General features: G+C 33.5%; 3 protein-coding genes across 3 annotated transcripts; all 3 read right to left on the bottom strand.

Annotated features, from left to right (window-relative positions):
- Positions 1-1937: 1937 nt before the first annotated feature.
- LOC135124260 (uncharacterized) lies at positions 1938-3477 on the bottom strand. The gene is made up of 2 exons (XM_064049198.1): positions 2694-3477; positions 1938-2644 (listed from the first exon to the last, which is right to left on the bottom strand). Exons 1-2 carry the CDS (start codon positions 2984-2986, stop codon positions 2413-2415), a joined length of 525 nt encoding a protein of 174 aa, XP_063905268.1. The 5' UTR covers positions 2987-3477; the 3' UTR covers positions 1938-2412.
- Positions 3478-3547: 70 nt separating this feature from the next.
- LOC135124261 (uncharacterized) lies at positions 3548-4699 on the bottom strand. Its single transcript, XM_064049200.1, has 3 exons — positions 4540-4699; positions 4256-4479; positions 3548-4203 (listed from the first exon to the last, which is right to left on the bottom strand). Exons 2-3 carry the CDS (start codon positions 4471-4473, stop codon positions 3972-3974), a joined length of 450 nt encoding a protein of 149 aa, XP_063905270.1. The 5' UTR covers positions 4474-4479; positions 4540-4699; the 3' UTR covers positions 3548-3971.
- A 7280-nt stretch (positions 4700-11979) lies between these two features.
- On the bottom strand, positions 11980-12606 carry LOC135124030 (uncharacterized). The gene is made up of 2 exons (XM_064048892.1): positions 12359-12606; positions 11980-12293 (listed from the first exon to the last, which is right to left on the bottom strand). Exons 1-2 carry the CDS (start codon positions 12544-12546, stop codon positions 12059-12061), a joined length of 423 nt encoding a protein of 140 aa, XP_063904962.1. The 5' UTR covers positions 12547-12606; the 3' UTR covers positions 11980-12058.
- Positions 12607-18562: the final 5956 nt, after the last annotated feature.

Below are 18562 nucleotides of genomic sequence, written 5' to 3'. Positions count from 1 at the left end.
ATGAAAAGCTGATTTCTGTAGAAAAGTATCGATTTTGCAATTAGGCTCCACCCCTCGCTCTGACAACGAATGAAAAATTAATCACAATGGAACTTGGGATGGATATGGGTGGTGCGTAATTTTTAGCTTGATACTCAAAACATGTTTTTAATTTCTCGCAGAGAAATACGGATTTTGCAGTTAAGCTCCGCCTCCTTGGCTCACGACGAATAAAAAAAATCATCACAATTGAGATAGGGCGGGTGGGCGGGGATACATTTTTGCCTTTTTTTTCTTAACATGTGTAGACTTATTTCAACAACAAGAAACTTTAAACATGTCTAAAATGGCAAACTGGTTTAGGGAAATATCGATTTTGCAATTACGCCCCGCCCCTCCGTCTGTCAACGAATGAAAAATTCATGAAGATTCAGATCGAGACGGATGGGTGGAGTTTCTCTTTTGGTTTTCTTTTTTAATTAATACAATTAGTTTTCTATATATAATACGATTACTTAAAACCATATTTCTCATGGTAATTTCTCGTAGAAAAATAAGTACTTTACAATTAAGCTCCGCCCCTCAGCTTACGACGAATGAAAAAAATCATCAGAATTGGGATAGGGCGGGTGGGCGGGGCTTATATTTTGCCTTTTTTTTTTCTTAATATACGTGACCATCTTTTCACAACAAGAAACCAGAAACATGCTTAAAATGGTACATTTTTGCAAGGAAATATGGATTTTCCAGTAATGGGGCGGAGCCTAATTGCAAAATCGATATTTCCTTATACAAATTTTCCATTTTAAACATGTTTTAAGTCTCATGTTGTGAATAGAAGTCTACACATTAAAACAAAAAGGCAAAAAGTAAGCCCACCCACCCGCCCTATCGCAATTGTGATGATTTTTTTTATTGACCGTGAACCAAGGGGGAGGAGCTTAACTGCAAAATACTTATTTCTTTACAGGAAATTAAAAACATGTTTTTGAGTATCGTGTTGTTAAAAAAATACTGTATATTAAGAGAAAAAGGCAAAATATATACCCCGCCCACCCACCCCATCCCAATTGTGATGATTTCTTTATTCCTAGAAATTTTAAACACGCGTTTAAAATGGCAAATTTTTTAAGAAATATGGATTTTTCTATGAGGCTCCGCCTCTAGATCTGCCAACGGATGAAAATTTTATTGTATTTACTATTTACATCAGGGCAGGTATGGATGGGACTTAATTTTTAGCTTTATTTTTTTCTTAATATACATAATATTCTTGGAATAACACGATACTCAAAAACATGTCTTACAAGGTAATTTCCCGTAGAGAAATAATAACGATTGAGATAGGGCGGGTGGGCGGGCCTTATATTTTGCCCTTTTTCTTAATATATGTAGTCGTCTTTTCAGAACAAGAAACTTGAAATATGTTGCCAATGGTAAATTCTTGTAGACAAATATGGATCTTGCAATTAAGCTCCGCCCCTCGATCTGACAACGAATGAAAAATTCATCATAATTGAGAATTGAGAGCGAATATGGGTGCGGCGTAATCATTGGCTTTGTTTTTTTCTTAATATACATAATATTCTTTGACTAACACGGTACTCAAAAACATGTTTTTAATTTCTTGTAGAGAAATAAAGATTTTGCAGTTATAAGCTCCACCCCCTTGACTCACGACGAATAAAAAAAATCATCAGAATTGAGATAGGGTGGGTGGGCGGGGCTATATTTTACCTTTTTTTCTTAATAAATGTAGACTTATTTCATCAACAAGAAACTTAAAACATGTCTAAAATGGAAAATTTTTGTAGTAATCAACTGAAATTCTCCACTTTTCTTCTATAACCCCTTTAAATACAGCAAAATTTGAACATCAAACTTACAATAAAGGTCAATTTGGCAACGGAGCAAGTTTATAAATCCCACTTAATAGTTATGTCCTATTAAAACTCGTCAACTGGCAAGAGCTTTTATTTTAGAAACCCCTTCAATACATAGGGTAAAAATATACTTCGCCGCCTATGGCTACCAAAATTCCTCATATATTTTTTAAATTTCAATATAATAAATGACAAATATAATAATTACAATAAGACACCTATCGCCTTACAATTACAACAACAAGCATTTCTCTAAGGCAATCTTGTGCATATTTATATCCAAAAATGTAAATAACCTAAAAACAGTAAAATTCTAGGATAAAATTGTCGATTGGCACCACTGTAAACGCGAATTTTAAAGTTTGACACTTGTAAAAAAACTGCCTCAATATTATGTGAAAAGTGCCCCAAAACAACCAAATTAACCGAAAAAAGTGATTGTGACGAAATTCAGAGGCCCTAAACGTAAGTACAACTTCAAACATTTCCATTTACCATAAAGTATCGAGTACATTTCCAACACAAGAATCTGAATCGAAGCGTTGCTTTCCTACTGGTATTGGACGTTGAACTGCTGGTTGGGTCCCCCGTGCCTATCATACGCTATAAGAATCTGTCCGGGAAAACAGTTGCCTTCGAATATATCCACCGCCAAATCTGCTGCAGCACTTGTAATCGTGTGATCTGGATTCACATACCATTGTTGGTTAATGCCGCCGTGGCCTTCGTACGTGATTAAGTGAGCCCCACAGTCTGGACCCCCTTCGATATCCAAAACAGCCCTACCAACACACAGTCAAAAAGCTCAAATTTCACGTAATCAAGTCTTACCCATTTGCCCTACACCTAAGAACGAATTTATTCCCTCCAGCCGGTTCCATTGTCCATAGCTGTGCAGGATTTCCGTTGTAATATTGTAACTTCACGTCGTACTCTGTGGCGTCCAGACACAACCCAGTGGTGAGGTGTCGGATCACAGCACTCTGTCCCCCAGGTGCTCCAGGCGCTCCCTGTCCCGGCGGGTACGACAGCTGCGTCGCTTGGTACGGGGGCGGCGCACTGGGGTAGCCTTGCTGTGGGGGCGGCCCCCCTTGGTACGGTGGCGGCTGGAACCCGTAGCTCATTTTGTTCGGATGTTACGTACCCAAATACCAGATGGTGACCTTGGTTGTGGCGTATCTTTATAGCTTTAGGTTTTTAATATCGTCGCAATGAAGGCCGCTCGAATTAAGGCACTATTACGTAAAAAATGGGATTGTAGGTGTGGCTAGGACCTAACCCTATTTTTAGGGTTTCGTAACAGGATTTACCCAGCGGTCGGATGGGAAATGGTCATGCGGTGGAATTTACGCTGCGACGATGGTAATGTTATGGTTAATTGGTTTAAATACGCAGACGTCCCAATCATGAACTTGAACCAGTGGCGCCCTGTCGCGCGTAAACAACGTATTTGAGGACGGGAGTAAGAGAGAGATGGAGGGATAAGGGCGTCTCGTTTGGCCGGTTATTTTTTCTGGTTTTTGATTATTTTTTCTTACAGACCGGTATTTCATTCGATTTTTAAATTTTGATACGTAGAAAATGCAGATGATGTGGATACACTTTCACAATAAAAGGAACAATCAAACAAGGGGGATTATCTTCTTATCTTCAAGGGAAAAAGATTACAAATGCATTAAAAAAACTTTCCAGATATATGTATATTTTATAAATATATATATACTAAAAATATTTTAAGCTTGACACTTTTTTTTTGTTAACTATGAATTATTATATAAGTAGCTTATTACTAATAAAATACTTACATCTATCTACAATACAAAATAAATTTTAATATAAAATTTGAGAAAATGTAATCAGCACCCAGAGTAAATCGTCACAATACCTACGAGGAAAGCTCGGGAAATTACGAAACACAAGACACAATCATCTAGAATGTGGAAATGTTTCAAGTACCCAAGTTTTTCTTACATAGCTAACCTTAAAGTAACTCTCTTTGACCGAAAATGAAATGTTTTATTATATAGCACCTGTCTCGTTATTTTCCGATCTCTCCTCGTATGTTCAGTCATCATAATTTCCATTTTTGTTTAAAACTAAACGCACTTATTAAGGATAATCCAGTTCAAACTTTTGATCGTCGCCGTCTTTTTTAAGGGCAGCTATCACTGGAGTTCCGGCCTCAAACTCGGACTTAAGGGCACTTACAACTAGAGATTGTTCAGGACATTCAATGGTACCATTTGCATTAATATACCACAATTGATTGGTATATCCGTGTTTTGGGTACGTGATGAGAGGACCGTTTTCTTGCACGCCCTCCTCTATATCAAGGACTTTCCTACATGAGTCAAACAACAATAAAACGAAGACAAATTTTTTTCGAAACTTACCAATTTCGTTTATTTCTAATAATAAATCGACCAAGTTCGGCGCATTCGAGTTTCCATTTTTGCGAACTTGACCCTTTGTGCTTTTGAAGCTTGACTTCGTAGTCGGCGCCGTCGAGAACTAGGCCAGATTTTACATGTCTTATAATGACGCTTCTTTGGTGGTGTTCGTGAGGAGGGTCGTAAGACGCTCCAAAGTAGCAGTGGCAGCAGTGGCTCATGATGAACTGTAATTTGTAAAGTGAGTTAAGTCACTTGGTGATATGGTATAGGTACTTAACACTTACTTAAGCGTTGTTCACTCCACCACTAGCAGCTTCGCAATGTTGCTTAACTTGCTGCTTAGTTTATAAAGGTGCGACTCCCTGCCGCCGGATCATCGATCTTTTGTAAGTTCGCGCATGAAAACAAGCTTCATGCACAAGTTGAATCTTGTACGTTCTTGTTTTGAATAACGGCGATGAGTAACGGAAATCTGGGCGATCGGAATTCCCCGAGAAAGTTTTGCATGTTTGAGCTTGTTTGGACATTTGCGTGTTGTTCGGGAGCCGGAATTAAAATTAATTTATTGGGAAAACCGGATGGGTCAACGTTGTTTTTACAGTATCTGCATAGAGGATTTATGCAACCAATGATGGGAGCAAAATTTTTAAACCAAAATGCATTAAAAGAGTCTAACTTAAGTGGCTAGTTTAAATTTAGACATACTTCAGTTCAAATAGCTGTTATCGTTTGACTAAAATTATCAATAGGAGTTATATTTATCGCACAGACGTCGATGCCAGTTTCCCTCAACAAGCGTAATTAATTATTATTAATGGTTTTCTAATCTGAAATGTTGTGGACTTTCGCCGTTGTTAACACGTGGTGTAAATTTTTGTTTATTGTTTGTAAAGTCTCAATAAACCACGTGTTAGGAAATTCACCTATTCAGGCTCTAATCTTTGTTTTTTAAGTTATAACCAAAGTTTTTAGATGTTATTACTTCAGTTTTACATTGTAACACATGTCTTAATTTCTCACTCTAGATTACTAATACAACAACTTTTTTTTATACAATTCATTTTTTCGATTTCAAATTTTTCAATTTATAGATTTTGTAATTTTTTGAGTTGAGTTTCTCGAGTTTAATTTTTTAATTTTTCCATTTGCAATTTTTCGTTTCAGTTTTTTATTTTATTTATTTTTACAATTTTTCAATTTCTTAATGTTCCATTTTTATAATTTTTTTGTTTTTTCAATTTCACTTTTTTCAGTTTTTCGTTTCAATTTTTTCATATGCAATTTTTCAATTTTTTATTTTTCTTTTTCTACAATTCCTCGAGTTTTAAATATAAGAAAAAAAAACAAAGATCCGTCCATCTACCCCGATCTCAATTGTGATAAGTTTTTCATTCGTAATCAGACCGAGGGGCGGAGTTTAATTATTGTAACATCAAAATTTCTATAGAAAATTCTACCCTTTTAAAAACATGTTTCATTGGTAATTTCTTGTAGAGAAACGAGGATTTTGCAACTAAGCTCCACCCTCTGGCTTACGACGAATAAAAAAATTCATCAGAATTGAGAAGGGGTGGGTGGGCGGGGCTTATATTTTTTCCATTTTTTCTTAATATACGAAGTCTTCTTTCGCAGCAAGAAACTAAAAACATGCTAACTATCCTGTTGTTGAAAGAAAACTCTATATATAAATAAAAAAAAAAAACAAAAATTAAACCCCACCCACCCACCCCGGTCTCAATTGTGATGAATTTTTCATTCGTAGTTAGACCGTAATTGCAAAATATATATTTCTCTACAAAAATTTACCATTTTCAACATGTTTTAAGTTTCTTATTGTGAAAAAAAGGCTACACGTATGATAAAAAAGGTAAACAAATCTGTCAAATTAAACAAAGCATAACGTTTTTCGAAAAATTTTATTTTGTTTTTGGAATTTTTGTTTTCTGATATCCTCCATAAAGTAAAATCCAGTGGCGTAAATAACGCTAGGTTTTTTGATTTGAATTTTTCAATTCTTCAATCTTTCATTTTTTTGTTTCCTTTTTTTGATTTCAAATTTTTCAATTGATAGATTTTGCAATTTTTCGAGTTGAGTTTCTCGCGTTCTCAATTTTTAATTTTTCCATTTGCAATTTTTCGTTTCAGTATTTTATTTTATTTATTTTTACAATGTTTCAATGTTCCGATTTTTTAATTTTTTGTTTTCTCAATTTCACTTTTTTTAATTTTTCGTTTCGTCAATTTTTCAGTTTTTGTTTTCCTTTTCTAAAATTCTGCGATATCTCTTCGAGTTTTCATTTTTAAATTTTCCAGTTTTCCGATTTTACAACTTTCGAACGTTTCAATTTTTAGATTTTGCAGTTTTTCGATTTTCAAACTTTGGAACGTTTCAATTTTTAAATTTTGCAGTTTTTCGATTTAAAATTTCACGAGTTTTGAATTTTGAATTTTTTAATTTTTACATTTTTCAGTTTTTCGACAAAAAACGAGAAAGTACAAGTTATTCTATGTGGCTTACATTAAAAATACAGTCCAAAATTATTGAATAATATATTGACATAATGTTTTTTACTATAATATCTCTTGTTTAAGGCGGAGTTTAACCATTGTAACATCAAAATTTCTCTAGAAAATTCTACCCTTTTAAAAACATGTTTATTATAGTAATTTCTTGTAGAGAAACGAGGATTTTGCAGCTAAACTCCACCCTTCAGCTCATAATGAATAAAAAATTCATCACAATTGAGACGGGGTGGGTGGGCGGGGCTTATATTTTGTCCATTTTTTCTTAATATACGAAGTCTTTTTTCACAACAAGAAACTAAAAACATGTTAACCATCCTGTTGTTGAAAGAAAACTCTCTATATAAATAAATAAAAAAACAAAAATTAAACCCCACCCACCCACCCCGGTCTCAATTATGATGGATTTTTCATTCGTAGTTAGACCGAGGAGCGGAGCGTAATTGCAAAATATATATTTTTCTAAAAAATTTACCATTTTCAACATGTTTTAAGTTTCTTGTTGTGAAAAGAAGGAAACACGTATGATAAAAAATGCAAACAAATGTGTCAAATTAAACAAAGCATAGCGTTTTTCGAAAAATTTTATTTTGTTTTTGGAATTTTTTTTTCTGATATCCTCCATAAAGTAAAATCCAGGGGCGTAAATAACGCCAGGTTTTTTGATTTGAATTTTTCAGTTCTTCAATCTTTCATTTTTTGTTTCATTTTTTCTATTTCAAATTTCTCAATTTATAGATTTTGCAGTTTTTCGAGTTGAGTTTCTCGAGTTCTCAATTTTTAATTTTTCCTTTTGCAATTTTTCGTTTCAGTTTTGTATTTTCTTTATTTTTACAATTTTTCAATGTTCCGATTTTATAATTTTTTGTTTTTTCAATTTCACTTTTTTCAATTTTTCGTTTCGTCAATTTTTCCATTTGCAATTTTTCAATTTTTTGTTTTTCTTTTCTACAGTTGTGCGATATCTCTTCGAGTTTACTTTTAAAATTTTCCAGTTTTCCGATCTCCCAACTTTCGAACGTTTCAATTTTTAGATTTTGCAGATTTTCGATTGGAAATTTCACGAGTTTTGAATTTTGAATTTATTCTAGTGGCTTACATTAGGAGTACAGTCCAAAATTATTGAATAATACATACATGTTTTTTATTATAATATCTCTTGTTCTTTGTGCCAAAAATTTTTTTCATCCACCCCGATCTCAATAATTGTGATGAGTTTTTCATTCCTAATCAGACCGAGGGGCGGAGTTTAATTATTGTAACATCAAAATTTCTATAGAAAATTCTACTCTCTTAAAAACATGTTTCATTGGTAATTTCTTGTAGAGAAACGAGGATTTTGCAACTAAGCTCCACCCTCTGGCTTACGACGAATAAAAAAATTCATCAGAATTGAGACGGGTTGGGTGGGCGGGGCTTATATTTTGTCCATTTTTTTCTTAATATACGAAGTCTTCTTTCGCAGCAAGAAACTAAAAACATGCTAACTATCCTGTTGTTGAAAGAAAACTCTCGATATAAATAAATAAAAAAACAAAAATTAAACCCCACCCACCCGCCCCTGTCTCAATTGTGATGAATTTTTTATTCGTAGTTAGACCGTAATTGCAAAATATATATTTCTCTACAAAAATTTACCATTTTCAACATGTTTTAAGTTTCCTATTGTGAAAAGAAGGCTACACGTGTGATAAAAAAAGGCAAACAAATCTGTCAAATTAAACAAAGCAAAACGTTTTTCGAAAAATTTTATTTTGTTTTTGGAATTTTTGTTTTCTGATATCCTCTATAAAGTAAAATCTAGTGGCGTAAATAACGCTAGGTTTTTTGATTTGAATGTTTCAGTTCTGCAATCTTTCATTTTTTTGTTTCCTTTTTTCGATTTCAAATTTTTCAATTGATTGATTTTGCAATTTTTCGAGCTGAGTTTCTTGAGTTCTCAATTTTTAATTTTTCCATTTGCAATTTTTCGTGTCAGTTTTTATTTTCTTTATTTTTACAATTTTTCAATGTTCCGATTTTATAATTTTTACTTCCCGAGCGTAAGCAAAGGAAGTATTGTAATCGAGTCCGTCGGCCGACTCTCTACTTTTACGTTTTCTCGATCTTTCATGACCCCTAGAAGACGAAGAAATAGGTCTCCCATTTCCGTCTGTCTGTCCGTCTGTCCGTCTGTCCGTCTGTCCGTCCGTCTGTCCGTCTGTCCGTCTGTCCGTCCGTCTGTCCGTCTGTCCGTCCGTCTGTCCGTCTGTTGTCCCGGATTTTTATTAGACAGATAATCTCCGAAAGTACTCGACCGATTGTTGTGAAATTTTGTACTTATATTAAGAATATCATGTAGATGGTAAAACGCTAACCAAAATTTCTCTAATCATCCCCACCACTAATGCGATGACGTCACTTCAAAATTGTACATAGTAAATGGGTTTTCAATTGTATAAAATAACATAGTCCTACACATGTAGTTTACAACTCCGAATCGACTTTTCACCCGAAACGTCCAGATTTTTGGAAAAAAAATCAAAATTATAAAACAACATTTTGAAATTTAATTTTTAATCTGCTAACCAGAATGCTTTGAAATGTTGCAGATGTTTTAAGGCTATAAAGAGCATCATAAATCTTTAGTCAAAAAATATTTGCTTACCCCCTCCAAAAACTTGATGACGTCAGCTCAAAAGTTTGTGGAATAAATCATATCTAAAATGTACAAAATATGATGAGTCTGTACTTGTGATCTATCACTCCATTCATATTTTTTGGATTTGCATATACAGGGTGACTCAAAAAAATTAATGAATGCGTAAATATATTTTATTGATTTAATCAGGAACTACAAAACCGAATGCTCTGAAATCTTGCAGATGTTTTAAGGTCATAAAGAGCATAATAAATGTTTAGTCAAAATATATTTGCTTATCCCCTCCAAAAACTTGATGACGTCAGCTCGAAAGTTTGCCGAATAAATCTTATCTAAACTGTACAAAATATGATGAGTCTGTACTTGTAATTTATCACTCCATTCATATTTTTTGGATTTGCATATACAGGGTGACTCAAAAAAATTAATGAATGCGTAAATTTATTTTTTCGATTTAATCATGAACTGCAAAACCGAATGCTTTGAAATCTTGCAGATGTTTTAAGGTTATAAAGAGCATAATAAATGTTTAGTCAAAATACATTTGCTTATCCCCTCCAAAAAATTGATGACGTCAGCTCGAAAGTTTGCCGAATAAATCATATCTAAAATGTACAAAATATGATGAGTCTGTACTTGTGATCTATCACTCCATTCATATTTTTTTGATTTGCATATACAGGGTGACTCAAAAAAATTAATGAATGCGTAAATTTATTTTACTGATTTACTCAGAAACAACAAAACCGAATTCTTTGAAATCCACTGCGAAAAAAAAACATAATAGGCATGCAGTCGTCACGTTTCCGACAGCGAGGGAAGTACTGTCGAAACTCTTTAGACCAATTTTTTGAACATGTTGTAAGTTTCTTGTTTCAAAAGAAGGCTACACGTATGATGAAAAAAGACAAACAAATCTGTCAAATGAAATAAAGATTAACGTTAATCACGTGATTAAAAGTACAATACAAACGGGCATTTCAAATCGAATAACTACAAAATCGAAAAAACGAAATATTGCAAATTCGAATTACTGGAAATTGAAAAATTGGAAAATCGAATAATTGGGAAATCCAAAAACTGCAAAATTACAAAAAATTGAAAATTTGAAAATAGAGGAATTGAAAAATGAACAATTTGAAGAATGAAATAAACGATCGAAAAATTGTAAAATCGGAAGAAACATTGAAAAAATAAAGGAAATGAAACGAAAAATCTTGAATATAATCTAGAAAATGAAAAAGTTACAAGTTTTTAAGATTACGTAAGCATGGTAAATCATTAATCAAATTTTTTTCGTTTATGGCCTCTTAAAAGACGATCACGTTATTTTATAATTTTGTAGAACAAATGTTTCTCAAATTTAATAGAACTAAGTACTCCATGTATGGTGTAATTTAGAATTCGTGGTGAGTTTTTACCCTAGATATCGAGATTATTGGAAAATAAATCAAAATTATTTTTTACAATTTAACTTGAAAATTGCAAATGCGAATGTACTGATATATTGCAAACGTTTTAAGGTTACAGGAAAGATGATAAATCGTTATTCAAAATTTGTTCGTTTAAGGCCTTACTAACAAATTATAACGTCATCTTAGAATTCCGCCGAACAAATGTTGTTTAAATTTTATAAAATAATATATTGCTGCATGTGTGATTTATGAGTCCGTGTTGAATTTTTACCCTTAGCATCCAGACTAAAAAAAATTAACACTGTGTCACAATATTATACAATGTAACTTTGAATTTGCAAAATCCGAATGCTGTGAAATCCTGCAAAAATTTTAAGATGATTTGAAAGATGGTAAATCGTCATCTTACATTTCTGCCTAATTTCTTCAAATTAATGAGTCTTTTTGAAAAAAAAAAACTGAATATGAGGACACAAAATCAACCGAATTTCATTTTCTTTTAATTGTTGATGTTAGTGCTAGTAGTCGAATTCGGTCGAAGTATAAACATAAACAGTCGAAGTTAAGAACATACTGATAGTTATCTGCTTTAAATATATCTCATACTCTATAGAACAGTTATCACAATACGAAAATCCCAAAATCTAATTTTTATAATTTTTTAACGAAGCGGAATTTATCGGACCATACTTCAAAGGCGAGGGAAGTTCTGTCAAAATAACCTTTTTTTTCCTGGCTTTGTTTTTCTTAGTAGCGTCGTCAAAATTCCATAAACAATATAATTATAGTAGTAATGATAATACCCAAACAACATCTGTATACAATACCACAGGGCCCCACTTTGTAAATTTCCCGGTAGACCCCCATGTCCTCAATCCGACACTGTACTAATAGTTCATTTTTGGCATTTAAACTGACCTATCAATCTCCATATCGAGAGAAAGGAGCTTGAAAATTTGCGGTTAGTTTCATACCTTCGTGGACTCGAAAAACGGAAAGGTTTAATATTTTCTTCTTGCGTCTTAAATTTGTTTTCATTGTTTCAAATTGTTGATAAAGTGTGACGTAATTTAATCTAATGTATACACGGTTTCTAGTTAAAGTTTTGTCATTGCATAAATAGATGTTGAAAGTGAGACTTCATGGAGAATCAACAGTTTTATTTTTAAAATTATCTCTAACAATAACACATTTCATATTTATTAATTTTTAACGAGTTTATATTTAGACATACTCGAGCTCAAACAGCTGATTATCTGTCAACCATTTAGTAAAAACATCAACAGGAGTGCCTGCTTGAAATCTTGATTCATAAATATCAACAACAAACTTCGTATCTCCACTGACTATAGTTTTGTCAGATTCGATGCGCCACTGTTGGTTAGGGCCACCATGTTTTTGCGAATACGTAATGACTTTGTTTCCTGCAGCGGCTCCACCATTTATGTCGAGTACGTACCTGAAGTACACGCAAGTAAAAAATGCAAAAATCTTACGTAAGAAAGCGCCAAAATAAAAACTTACCCAGTCCCGACATTGGTAATTATGAATTTTCCACCATCGATGCATTCCATTTTCCAGAGTTGCAAAGAACTACCACTGTATGTCTGGATTGTAACCTGGGCGCTGGTACCGCTTACGGTACCATCTAGCACAAGTCTGGATTTGACGTTTCTTATAATAAAGGCTTTGTTGTGTTGAATGCAACTCATTTTGACAAAGTGAATAGGTGGTGATGGAAGCGAACTTGAAATTTATATAGAGGTACTTTATCTCAACGAGTTCTATTTTGGGTGTAGACGATAAATGTGTAGTTGTATTTTCAACATCGTAAGATTAGATTTCTCTTTGTTCGATGTTATCAATATCATTAAGGTTTTTCCGTAAACAAAACTTTAAAAAGAACACAAAAAAGGATCTATTGCATTTATTAATGAAGATAATTGTTTTAGCAATACTTTAATGAATCATAAGTACCAAACAAACAATGGAACAATAAATTATTGCACAAAGGTTGTTCACTACTACTATTAAATAAAAGTATTCCGAAAGTCATTATTCCGATTCTTTGGAAGATTCTTCCGTTACATACTTGAATAAAAACTTTGAAACTGCAAAACCAAATGCTCTGAAATCTTCAAACGTTTTAAGGTTATTATAATCGTGCTAAATCGTTCATCAAAATTTATTCGTTTACCTCCTCCAAAAAAAATTACCGATTTAAATTTGTCTGAAACATGCAAAATATCATCACTCCATAAGGTTTATCAATGCACTCCGACTATTTTTTTGATATCACGATTTTCCGTTTTTCATTTTCTTTATTTTTTTAATTTTTCCGTTTTTCAATTATTTAGTTTCATAATTTTTTTGTTTTTACAACTTTAATTTTTTTCAATTTTTCAATTTCTTGACTTTTAATCGAAAAATTGGAAAAACGAAAAATCGAAAGAATTAAAGTCGAAAAACCACGAAATTATAGAATCGAAACACTGAAAAATCAGGAAGTAAATGGAGAGCACTTTGAGCATCTTTTGTAGAAAACAGAAGTTTAATTTTGGTTTCGGTTGTTATTGGTTAATTTATTAATTGTTTAATGTTAATTAAAATTAATAATAATTATGAACTTATTTAATCTGTTTAATAATTTATTTTGACATTTCATTCAGAAAGAAAGTACGATTATATTATAAATTAATGAATTCAGGAAAAAAACTCTATTCAAAAATGCATTCATGCCATTTATAAAAATCAAGTTGGTCTTGCATTTCGAAAACAAATGAAGCAAACAAATTTTTTTTGACGATTAATTAGAGCAAAACTTTTTGTACTCCTATACCTAATTTCTGTTGATTCGTACAATTGGTTCTCAGAATACTGTTACGAAAGAAGTCCTTACGCCGCCCCGGTGGGACGCCTATGAGTCTTCTAGTATGTATGTGTTTATTGTTGTATGTAAGGCGGTGATGACTCATCGGCCGGCTGACGAAAAGCTTGGAAGCGGAAGTGGCGATGGACAACCCAGAAAACACTCGAAGCGGCGTTCTCGAACCATCCGTCGGGGACGATTATTATTTAGTCAGTAAGTCGAGTCCACTGAGCGAATTCATTAAGTTTTTAAACATCCGTACAACGTAACAATATTTAACCGTTTCCATGCATTCTAGCGATCTTGTATGTTCACAAACTTTATTTTAAATATAATCTAACTTACAATAAAGGATGGGCAAATGTCCTCAGCACAAATTGATGATGGGCTGTTGCATTGTTGGTCCATACAATTATGTTTTTTTTCTGCTTATACACGCAAAGAAAATGTTTAATTTTCCCGTTAGTCACTAGCGACTAACAATGTGAACAAAGAACAATGTGTAAAGACAGTGATAAATAAAAATTCAAGTCATAAAATATGTTCTGGGTATTCATGTACAAATTGTGCAAATTTTACAGTGCAAATAGATAAGTTGAAATATATAGCATTTATATTTATGTATATATAATAAACTGACTATGCGAAAACATACCGCCTTCTGATAAATTTATATTTGTCTACTGTTCACACCGCTTACGTTTAAAAGTGACCTTAGTTTGTCGTAATCACACGGAAGAAATTTGAAAATAAATTAAACATGACACATATTGTTCGAAAAATCGAAAATCCCAAACCCCACTCACATTGTGCATAAGTACATATATAAGTATAGTAAAAAAGTACCATAAAACTGTTTCCCATAATTACCAATGGATTTTTAACACAGTCTCTCTTGCATCTAAAACAAGCCACTTCTTTCGTTTCTAATAATAGTGTAGTTCTGGCTCATGATAGCGGCAGGTAGTACCGAATAATAAACGTAAAGAGCAAGAAAAGAGCAGTTACGCTGAAGATAAGATAAGTACTATCGCAGAAGACGTCAACTCTATTTTAGTTTCGCTTTCTTTTAGAGAAAATTTCCTGTGATTTACGAACATTTTGTTTCTGAACAATAACTAGCTTTAAAGTTGTATTTGTAGCCAAATTTTATTTAAATCATGAAATAGATAGAACATATGCAGAGTAGTAGGTACATGTTGACCGGTTTTCCCAATGGCGAACCTCTGATTAAGTCTTCCATGTCTAGACCACACTTTCAATTTATTCAGCATTGTTACTGCAAGTCCTAAATGTGTACCAGGGCTAGTAATAGTTCCATCGGAATTAAGGTTCCACCCACCCACCCCGGTCTCAATTGTGATGAATTTTAGTTTAAGTTTTCCAGTTTTCCAATTTTACAACTTTCGAACGTTTCAATTTTTAGATTTTGCAGTTTTTCGATTGGAAATTTCACGAGTTTTGAATTTTGAATTTTTTAATTTTTGCATTTTTCAGTTTCGCAAGAAAAACGAGAAAGCACAAGTTATTCTACATGGCTTACATTAGGAGTACAGTCCAAAATTATTGAATAATACATACATATATTGACACTATGTTTTTTATTATAATATCTCTTGTTCTTTGTGCCAAAACATTTTTCCATCCACCCCGATCTCAATTGTGATGCGTTTTTCATTCCTAATCAGACCGAGGGGCGGAGTTTAATTATTGTAACATGAAAATTTCTATAGAAAATTCTACCCTTTTAAAAGCATGTTTCATATAGTAATTTCTTGTAGAGAAACGAGGATTTTGCAACTAAGCTCCACCCAAAAAAAATTCATCAAAATTGAGAAGGTTGTTGGGGGGGTTGCTTATATTTTGCCCATGTTTTTCTTAATATACGAAGTCTTTTTTCACAACAAGAAACTAAAAACATGCGAACTATCCTGTTTTTGAAAGCAAACTCTTTATAGAAATAAAAAAAAAACAAAAATTAAACACCACCCACCCACCACTTTCTCAATTGTGATGAATTTTTTATTCGTTGTTAGACCGAGGAGCAAAATACAGGGTGTTAGGAAATGCTTGCAACAAACTTTCAGAGCAAAGGCATTACAAAAAAAGGAATCTAAAATCTATGTACAACTTTTTTCAAAAATGTATAGTTTTTCTTTTAAATCGCCTTAAAAATAAGTATCACACCGTTTTGGAACTGCATGGAGGCCAATTTTTCAATAATACGTTCCATTATTAAAATTTCTATTGTTACTTAGCAACGAATTAGGAATGGCAATCTGCTTTCTATCTGTCAATGGAATCGTTAAAAAAAAGGATCTTTGCTTAGTTACCGAGATACACTAACATTGTTCAAATTGTTTCAAATATTATTGTTAGATTTATAACTGTCATTGTCAGTAATACTCATTGAGAAAAAATGCCAGAATACAGCATAGAAGAATATGCAGACATGCATTTTGTTTAGGGGGAGTGTGGAGGCAATGCTAGAGCTGCAGCAAGACGGTATGCTGAACGTTTTCCTGGGCGTCGACAACCGTATCGCCAAACCTTTTCAGCCGTGGATAGAAGGTTGCGGGAAACAGGATCAGTTTTACCTAAAAATCAGGAGATTGGATGAGGTCGAGATCCAGATATGGTCAACATTGAAGAGCACATTATCAATCGTGTTGAAGAAGACCCATCAGCTAGTACGCGTGAAATTGCTCGAGAAGTAGGTGTTAGTCACTGGACTGTGTGGAGAACGCTACGAGAATCTCTTTTGTACCCGTACCACCTCCAGCGGGTCCAGAGTTTAAGTCCGAACGATTTCATTCCTAGACAAAACTTTTGCCGATGGATAGTGAACAGCAATAATGAAACTCCCGGATTTCTTTCTTCCATACTGATGACAGATGAATGCTGTTTTACTAGGAATGGAATACTTAATTTTCATAGTACTCACCGCTGGGCAGATGCCAATCCTCACGCGATTTACGAGACGCACTTTCGACAACGTTTTTCATTAAACATTTGGGCCGGAATAATAGGTAATCAAATGATAGGACCATATGTTCTACCAGAAAGACTGAATGGAGACAATTACTTTCATTTTTTATAAACACATTTGCCATTGTTATTGGAAGATGTACCTTTAGACATTCGACGAAGGATGTACTTTATGCACGATGGTGCTCCTACGCATTTTAGTTTACAAGTGCGACAATTCCTGACGAATGTTTATGGTGAGAGATGGATTGGAAGAGGTGGACCCATCGCTTGGCCACCCCGTTCTCCCGATCTTAACAGTTGTGATTACTACTTATGGGGTTATATGAAATCAATTGTTTATCGAACTCCAGTTAATAATTTAGAATATTTAGAAGCAAGAGTTATGATGGGCGCAGAACGGATTCGAAACGATCCTGAAGAATTAAATAGAGTCAGTAACCCATTACTCAGGAGAGCAGAAGCTTGTATTCGTGCAAATGGTGCTCACTTCCAACATCTGCTTTAATTTTCTTGTTTTGTTTTTGCGTTTTTTGTTTTTTATTTTCGCTTATTCGTTTTGTTTGTTTATTATAATTAAAGGTTATTTTTCTTTGTGTTGAAAATTGTATTTAACAAATTGGCTTAAATTTTAAAATCGTTGGAAGATTTTGAACAAAGTTTTTAACTTATACAATACATTTCTTGTATTTGTTGATAAACTATGTATTCTACCTTTTTCCGCAAAGCAAAAGTAGAATATAAATTTATTAAGAAAAGATAACTGCTGGACAATCGAAAAATAAAAAGATAATGTTGGACGTTGGAGTGCTAAGCAGTGTTTAACACCAATTTTTATCTGATTTTTGAGAATATTTCAACTGCTTAGACTATTTCTAGGATCTTTTTTTATTTCCTAATATTAAAAAATTCTTAAAAACAAAAACATTTAGTATATGGTTAACCATTAAGAAGTAACTAAGAAAATACCTTAAGCGTTCTATGATTTCGGTACTCCAAGGGTACCTTTTTATTATCAATAATGAAATCACTTCCATTGCAAAGAGGATACTAAACACAGTTTAAGATGAGGGAATTGGCAGGAAACCCGACAGTTATCGTACAAAGGGCAAATGAAAGTGCGTATAAAATGAGTTTTTCTGTCATTTCAGTAGTAAGTGTTCCTTGCTACGGTTCACTTTCGCGTACACGGCTTGCTCCGGGATTGTTTGCTCATCTTGTTGTACATTGTGTAAGTTCGGATTTTTACCTACAAGCGGCAAATTATTTTGTAGCAATTTTCATAACGAGTGGTATACGAACGATCAACAAGCGGAGTTAGTTGTCCGTTATATGGACCGACGAACTTAGGTCCTACAGACTTTTCCGAATCTTGGGTGGGGCGTCCTCATTTGTTCATCAAATAGTTAATCATAACCGCTTTTTTCAAGATCGAACAACAGGGGTCTGTACTAATCAAGTCGAAGGGTAGTGAGGAGGATGAAAAGTTTTATCACGAGGTTGGGTGCCATGAGTTGTCCCTTTTTGCCGTAGTATTAGATCAACTGGGAGCGCTATTGCGCTTGAGTTGACGAACTATTTCAACATTTCATTTACCACACTGCTGAAAGATAGATTTTCCTAATCTTTCTAGTGTTTTCCTTCGGGATTTTTTTTAGGGGAAAAACGCAAAACCCCCTCTTTCTGGTATCACTGCAGGTTTTCAGAGGCCGTTTGTGGTGTTTTCTGAAATTTCCGTTAACAACCGCGTTGGTACCCTTATTAGCGTGTCGGAACCGCGTCTATTTCGTTAAACGTCCGAATCAAACATTTTAAAACTCAAAGGTGTTTATTGTATTGATGTAAATGTGACATTTTTGTCAATTTTTGAC

Source organism: Zophobas morio, unplaced genomic scaffold, assembly GCF_036711695.1.
Source record: "Zophobas morio isolate AGI-343-1 ecotype UQ-CSIRO unplaced genomic scaffold, CSIRO_AGI_Zmor_V1 ptg000007l, whole genome shotgun sequence".
Classification (NCBI taxonomy): domain Eukaryota; kingdom Metazoa; phylum Arthropoda; class Insecta; order Coleoptera; family Tenebrionidae; genus Zophobas; species Zophobas morio.
Note: the sequence above shows the minus strand (reverse complement) of the source record. Positions and strands in the feature narration are given on the sequence as shown.

What these genes read in the sequence shown, in the direction of transcription:
- LOC135124260 (XM_064049198.1), bottom strand. Translation starts at nt 2,986, where the DNA reads ATGAGCTACGGGTTCCAGCCGCCACCGTACCAAGGGGGGCCGCCCCCA. An exon ending in CTTAGGTGTAGGGCAAATGG is followed by an intron (nt 2,645 to 2,693) that starts GTAAGACTTGAT and finishes GTGTGTTGGTAG; the next exon opens with GGCTGTTTTGGATATCGAAG.
- LOC135124261 (XM_064049200.1), bottom strand. Translation starts at nt 4,473, where the DNA reads ATGAGCCACTGCTGCCACTGCTACTTTGGAGCGTCTTACGACCCTCCT. An exon ending in ATTAGAAATAAACGAAATTG is followed by an intron (nt 4,204 to 4,255) that starts GTAAGTTTCGAA and finishes TGACTCATGTAG; the next exon opens with GAAAGTCCTTGATATAGAGG.
- LOC135124030 (XM_064048892.1), bottom strand. Translation starts at nt 12,546, where the DNA reads ATGAGTTGCATTCAACACAACAAAGCCTTTATTATAAGAAACGTCAAA. An exon ending in ATTACCAATGTCGGGACTGG is followed by an intron (nt 12,294 to 12,358) that starts GTAAGTTTTTAT and finishes CGTGTACTTCAG; the next exon opens with GTACGTACTCGACATAAATG.